Raw genomic sequence first — 7,379 nt, forward strand, 5'->3', positions numbered from 1 at the left:
ACCGCACATATTGAGCAAGATACCATATGAAGAATTAATGCAATGTAATTCGACTTTCCCCAAATCAGTTTTAGACGAGGCCAGACGCAGTTTCCCATCCGGACATTCTGCTACTGCAGCGTCGTTCGGACTTTACGTCATGTGGTTAATAATTCAAGGTATCCTGAGGTTTTACCGACAAAAGCGAAATGAATTGAATACCAAATATAACATTCTTACGGAGTCCGTTTCCAGCGAACCTTCAATAGTCTGTGACTATCTCTACTTGGTGGTAATTGGCCTTTTCATTGGCTTTGGCGTGCCTGTGATCGTTGCAGCTTCGAGAGTTGTTGACTTTAAACATTCTGTTTACGATGTAACTTGTGGTCTGATGATTGGTTACGTAACAACCAGCATTTCAATTTTTCTAACGAACAAAATCTCCAAAATTTAATAAATATCAATGCTCTAAATGCACTTTGTAATCGCATTATATATAAATATTACATTGAAATACTCTATTACAATAACCACATTGATAAACAAATGCACTTAATAGAAACGGTAAATATAAAACATACAAATTGAAATTAATATTTAGATAAAAAAGTTTCTAGTCGGAGTCTGATTCAGATTCTGCGGTTTCAAGCCAATCAATAAACTTTTCAGCCCCTAGTGCTCCAAGACGTTTGCCCAGTTTTTCTTTGTTGTTCGTCTTTTTGATTTCGCCGTTGGTGATTTCGATGTCGCTATATCTGCGGATAAAGCTCTCTTCGTCAACAATATCATTTTCGTACAGCCAAAAACAAATAGGACTGAATTCTTCAAACACCTCGGGGTGGTTTTCCATGCCTAAGTGCTCGAATGCTTTTAGTACTGAGCGGTGGTTGACAGAATCGTTGAAAATTTTCTTCACTGTTTCCTCTTGTTCAATCAGCGTTTGACGGCTAATAGAAGCGCTAGCGAACAAAATAGAGAGGTATATGTATATCTTTTCGACTTCGCTGAAGCTTTCTTCTTTGACGAGACGGTTCAGTTCGTCTACTAAGAGGTCAAAGTTCTGTTTCCCATTGTGAAACTGAGTCATTCTTTCTAGTACCTGTGAATTGTTTGATTCGCTTTCGGTGTTTTTCTGTTTTTCCTGGCGTTTGGGCTTGCTGTGAGATTTTTTATGACTATGTCGGCTTTTGATAGTTTCAAATTCCGCGTCATTGTCATCAAGACTAGTAGGGTCATTTACTTCAGTACTTATGTCGTCATCACTGTTGATGCCAGCAGTCTGTTTTCCGCTTTTTGGGTACTTAGATGAAGTTTTTAATTTATTACTAGAAAAATTCTTTACAGTGCTTTCAGATATATCTGGAGGATTCTTGCATATGTAAGTAGAAACTTTGTGGTAGTTATCCATTAAACCAATAAACCCACAAGCGTTGCAACTTCCCTGGACTTTCCGATCTAAAACAAGCAGATCAACTTCTGGAAGTGAACATTTCGGACACAACACAAATCGCTCAATAAACTTGTCAATAATGGTTTGCACGTCATCCTCACTGTGAATGCCATTTATTATTGTGTATCCGCGTTTTAAATCATATCTGCTCATAGCACCCAATTCGCAACCACAAAATCTGGTTGAGTAGTCAGGGTTTCGTTTTAGCGCTTTCGCTATATCTCCCATGTTGAGTAAAACTGTTTTTACTCCGTTACCGCGGCTTATTCTTTGAACCTTCACACGGGGCATTTTGTAGCGATAATTAGGATCGTCCAGGTAGCTAGGAATGTTTACTGTTGACATGGCGTTATAGGTTCCCGCATTAATGCGTCAATGATAAATAGAAACGTCACGTTTAAAGGCTGAAATAGAAATAGTTTTGGTAGCAATTTTAAACTTTGAAAACAAAATTTAATTTAAATTCAATAATAAGGTGCAAATATATTGAAATAGCGTGCTGTAAAAAAAAAAAAAACGATTTATTTTTTTAATTTTATGAATTAACCCAATGGTCTTAGATTGACGGTCTTTAGATCTGTTCATAACGTTTGTTGTCTATATAATTAAAAGAAATATTTTTCTGACGTGGAATTTTTAATTTGGAGCGGATAAACTTGCTGAGTTCAGTTTATTTATGGTCGATTTCAATTCAGTTTTTTTTGCTAATATTTGCTCAAGATATGTGCGAAATTTTTTTAATTTTGCCAACTCCCGGTTCGCAGTCTTAAGTTTCTCTGCGTTGTTTAGATCGGCTTTCTGAGTGGAAAGATTGTTTTGACGATTTTGATCTGCTTTGGCACTTTGCAAAGCGACGTTTGAATATCTATCATTCTTTACCTTAGAACTTTTCAAATCGTCATTTAATATATTTATAGGCGGATTGTTGAAACTATCTTCATAAAAATAATAAAAACTGTTCGGATCTGTACTTTGCGTACCTAGTTTCAACGATGAGTGATATAATTTCATTTGAATATCAACAATCGACTGTTTTTTTGCGATACATTTTCGTCGCATTTGGTTTTGCTGCGAATGCAAGCTATACATAAAAGCATTGAAATATGTTTCATCTGTTACCGCGGTATTAACCTGATGGTCATATTTAAACCCGTGGTTTTTTTTTAAGTCGTCGCAAAAACGCTGCGGAACAGCTCTTTCGGCAATTGTACTACGAACATTCATTCGTGTTATCTAATTTATTTTTTTATAATTCATAATAATAAAAATAATTTTTTTGATTTGATCAATTTGAAAAGGATTAAATGCACTTATTATCGTTTAGAAATAAAAAGGTGCTAAACAAAAAGATTATGTTTTTCATATCATTAAATAAGATAAAAAAAGCACATTTATAGTGTTTTGTCATAAAAAACGCTTTTTTACTCTTTTATAACTGCATGCAATGTGCATTATAAATATTTCAGCGTATTAAACTCAACGTGTTTTTTTAAAAAAAAGGAATCAAAAATGGCAGACGAAGAAACTCAAGTACCTCTTGTTGTTGATAACGGTTCCGGTCAAGTAAAGGCCGGTATTGCCGGAGATGACGCACCTTGCTGTGTGTTCCCCTCTATAGTAGGTATTCCCAGGCAGGCGGGTGTTATGGTCGGAGTCGAGAAAAAAGATTATTATATTGGTAAGGAAGCTCAAGAAAAGCGTGGTATTTTGACTCTTAGATATCCAATTGAGCATGGTATTATTACTAACTGGGACGATATGGAAAAAATCTGGTACACCACTTTCTACGATGAACTTCGTCGAAACCCAGAAGAACATCCAGTACTTTTGACTGAAGCTCCCATGAACCCAAAGACTAACCGTGAATCGATGACCAGAGTTATGTTCGAAACATTCAATGTCCCTGCTATGACTATTTGCATTCAAGCCGTACTTTCGTTATACGCTTCTGGTAGAACTACGGGTGCTGTCATGGATAGCGGTGATGGTGTTACTCACATAGTACCTATTTATGAAGGGTTTGCCATGCTTATGGCTATTAAACGTATTAATCTCGCCGGTCGTGATTTAACTGAAGTTCTTCAATCTTTGCTTATGTACGAAGGTTACAGCTTTAACACTAGTGCCGAACTCGAAATTGTCCGTGAAATTAAAGAAAAGTTATGTTATGTAGCTGAAGATTACGAGGCCGAACTCGCTAGACTAAAAACCCCCGAAGGTATGGAAGACATTAACAAATCGCATACTCTGCCAGATGGTTCAGCTATCAATGTTGGACAAGCCAGATTTGGATGCCCAGAAGTTCTGTTCAACCCTGAACTCATTAAGAAAGAACATGATGGTGTTCATCTTGAAACCTGGAAATCTATCAATAAATGTGATATCGATACAAGAACTGACTTATGCGGTAACATCGTGTTGTCTGGAGGTACTACTATGTTCCCCAAGATCAAAGACCGTCTCGAAAAGGAAATCAAAGAACTTGCACCGACTGTTCAAAAGATCAAAATTATTGCCCCGCCTGACAGAAAAGCTACTGTATGGGTCGGGGGTTCAATTCTTGCTTCACTCAGTGAATTCGCCACTAGTCTTTGTGTAACTGCAACTGATTACGCGGAAGAAGGTCCCAGTATTGTACATAGAAAATGTTTCTAAGTTAGGTATTGATATTGTATTAAACCAAATTTCACTATAAAACTAGTTCATACATAAAATTATTAATATATATAGTTAAGCAAAATTAAGTCACGCCTCTCGTCAACTCTTAACTAGCTGTTTTGTAGTTGTATTTATTTTAATTAATTATTTTAATAGAAGAGTTTAGTTGATGAAATATAGTCGTAAAAATAAAGAATCAGTTTATCAACCAAGTGACGACTCATTTTTATTGTTAGACGCTGTGTGTGATAATTTAGCTAAAAATACATTTACTAAAAAACTTCAGATTTTGGAAGCCTGTTGTGGGACTGGAGTTATAATTCGCGCTGTTTACGATCTATTAGGTGCTGATCACCATTATATAGCATTAGATAAAAATTCTCTGGCAGCTGAAACGACGACTGACACGTTTAAATTAGACCCTGGATGTGAAAATTACACAGTTCTAGTTTCTGATAATTTAGATGAAATTGAAAATAATTCAATTGACATAATTATTTGCAACCCAGTAAGTATCTTTAATTTAATTTATCTATAGCCTTATGTACCGTCGCATTCACTGACGTTTGAAAATCCCATAGACTATTCTTGGGCAGGTGGGGTCGACGGCGTAGAAGTGATTAACATGTTAGTGCCGCAGTTTCGACGTATTGCAAAAAACAACACGGTATTGTATTTATTACTAGAAAAAAGAAACAAGATCGATAATTTCTTGAAAACAAATTTTATAAATGACGATTACGAGCTGTTAAGAGAGCAAAAAGTTTCAGGAGAGTTTTTAAAAGTATTCAAAATTTGTTACAGAAAATCTATTGAAGGTAATTGATATTAATTAGGCAAAATTAATTTTGACATTTAAAATCTCAATATTAACTGAAATATTGGCCTTATACTTTTTTATATGGATGAGAAAATATTATTCACCTAATAATCAGCTCGATATAATTCAAAATATCCATTAGTTGTATGCAATCACTCAAACTAGATGACTTACCATTAAAAATTAAAGTTATATTGTCAAATAATCTTAAAAGGTTTCCGATTACAGACGAAGGAGTTAAACTTCATTTACTTCTAAGGAACGAACCGGCAACAATTGCTAATGAATCAAAAATAGAACGTATAAAACGATTAAAACGAGTTTTTCATAAACCATTTTCAGTTGACGTAAGTCAACTCGATGAAATGAATGTAAAACGTGTTTATATCGAAGGCAGTGAAGATTTAAAGTGTTTTAGAGAGAATTTGCACCGGCATCACTTAGAAAACAGCGCTAAACGTAGTAGCATAGTTGAAGTAGCTGAAACTTGTGAGATACAAGCTTTAGAGTCACAACTCTGTTCTAGTTCACTTGTGAGGACAATGTCTTTGAATGGAGATTTTTTAATTTTAGGTAGTTTAAACGACTCTATTGAGTTGATACGATTGAACGAAAAATCGCTGAAATCGCACGTGAAACATTTCGAACGTAACGCTTTTCCTAATGCAATAATTAATCTGCCTAATAACAACCATTTTATAGTTGGTCAAAATAATGGGGAGATCACTGTTTTTAGCTTCGATGGTTCTAACGAGTCATCTTTATCTCAGCAATTTAGCTCGAAAATACATTCACAGCGTGTAAATTCGCTTGCGATCAATGCATCAAAACAATGTTTACTCACGACATCGCATGATGAAACATTTAAATTGTTAGATGTAAGTTTGATGAAAGAAGTTCAAACTCAACACGGCCACGGATGTCCCGTATACTGTGGAGAGTTCAACAACATATCAAGTCATTTATTAGCAACGGGAGATTTGCGAGGAATTGTTAAATTGTGGGACAATAGAATCACGAGAAACATTGCAAATATCGCTGCTCATGTGGATCAAACTTTAAATCTCAAATGGCATCCGCAAATAGACTGGCTTTTAGTTTCATCTGGAGCAGATGGATTAGTCAAATTTTGGGACTTGAGAATGTTGAATCAGCACTTGTTCAAAGATGCTGGTGATGGTTATTACTACGAAGATAACTTTACCCGGTATATAAAGAGGTCACATTCTAGATCGATACGAAATTTACAGTTTGAACCGGATTACGGTAGATATTTAGTTTCATTAGATTACGCTGGAAAATTAACAGTCACAAACCCTAATTTCGGCCACACGATTGCCACAGAAAAATTCACGACAAGTTTGCCGAACTGTTTTCAGTTAACTAATAACTCTGAATTATTTATCTCCACAGAAAATAATTGGTTAATAAAAAAAAAAATAATAATTAATACTATATCTCGGCTTAACTATGACTGACGCAAACGATGTTGTTTCGCAGGATTTCACGGAAACGCAGTTTACATTTGGGAAGTTCGCTTTACCTGGAAAGTCAGTATTCTATGTGACTAAATACTCCGTGGCATTTGTTAATCTTGTATGTACGATGCCTGGGCACGTCTTAGTTGCTCCGATCAAACCTTACGTTAAGTTTATCGACATCCCAGATGAAGAAAGAGATGATTTGGCGAAAACGGTCCGCTTAGTTAACGAGATGCTTCGCAGATTTTACAAGATTGCAGAAATTCATGTTTGTTTTCAAAACGGAGAAGCAGCAGGAATGAGTGTTCACCATCATCACGTACACGTACTGCCAGCTATCGCAAAACACTATCCACAATACATTAGTTTTTGTGATGATCTAAGGCGAGTAGTCAACGACAATTCTGAAGTGCTCGAACACAACATTAGATCCAGGGAACATATGAACTATGAAGCACAGGTTTACAGAGACTTTATTAAAAATAATTACAAAATCACATACCAAATTCAGCCTTATTTAGTCAATCCAGAATTTCCAAACGCCACTCCAGCTGAGTATTAATATATTTGTCTTATATTATTTAGAATTTTATATTTCATATTAATAATCGGAAATAATAGAAAATTCCTGTTAGATAATTAATCAAATAAAATTGTTATAATAGAGATTCTTTTAACTGTTACGAAGCGAGAATATTAGATTCTGGCGTTTTATAATATGGGCGCATAATAATCTCTAAATGAAATTATCTAATAACGTTGAACAACTTAAGTTACTTATTACATCAAGAAAATGTTTCCTATTAGCCTTCAAGCCAGACAAGACCCAATCGTGCGATTGCGGATGTTTTATCGAATTCAACGACAGAAATAGTACTAATGAGTCCATTGAGTATTTAGAGCGGCTCGAGCAATCGCTCAGCGCGTTTGATTGTCATTACCTGGTTTGCAGTTGCTTATGCAATCTTTTATCCACGCAAAATCAATTTGA

General features: G+C 35.3%; 1 protein-coding gene across 1 annotated transcript; it reads left to right on the forward strand.

Annotated features, from left to right (window-relative positions):
* The first annotated feature begins 3,064 nt into the window (after positions 1–3,064).
* On the forward strand, positions 3,065–4,168 carry LOC142598145 (uncharacterized). Its single transcript, XM_075735102.1, is given in 2 exon segments — positions 3,065–3,216; positions 3,219–4,168. Coding segments are annotated over 2 exon segments (921 nt in total). The 5' UTR covers positions 3,065–3,161; the 3' UTR covers positions 4,085–4,168.
* The last annotated feature ends 3,211 nt before the right edge of the window (positions 4,169–7,379 follow it).

The sequence above is a fragment of the Dermatophagoides farinae genome, unplaced genomic scaffold (genome assembly GCF_024713945.1).
Source record: "Dermatophagoides farinae isolate YC_2012a unplaced genomic scaffold, ASM2471394v1 contig9, whole genome shotgun sequence".
Classification (NCBI taxonomy): domain Eukaryota; kingdom Metazoa; phylum Arthropoda; class Arachnida; order Sarcoptiformes; family Pyroglyphidae; genus Dermatophagoides; species Dermatophagoides farinae.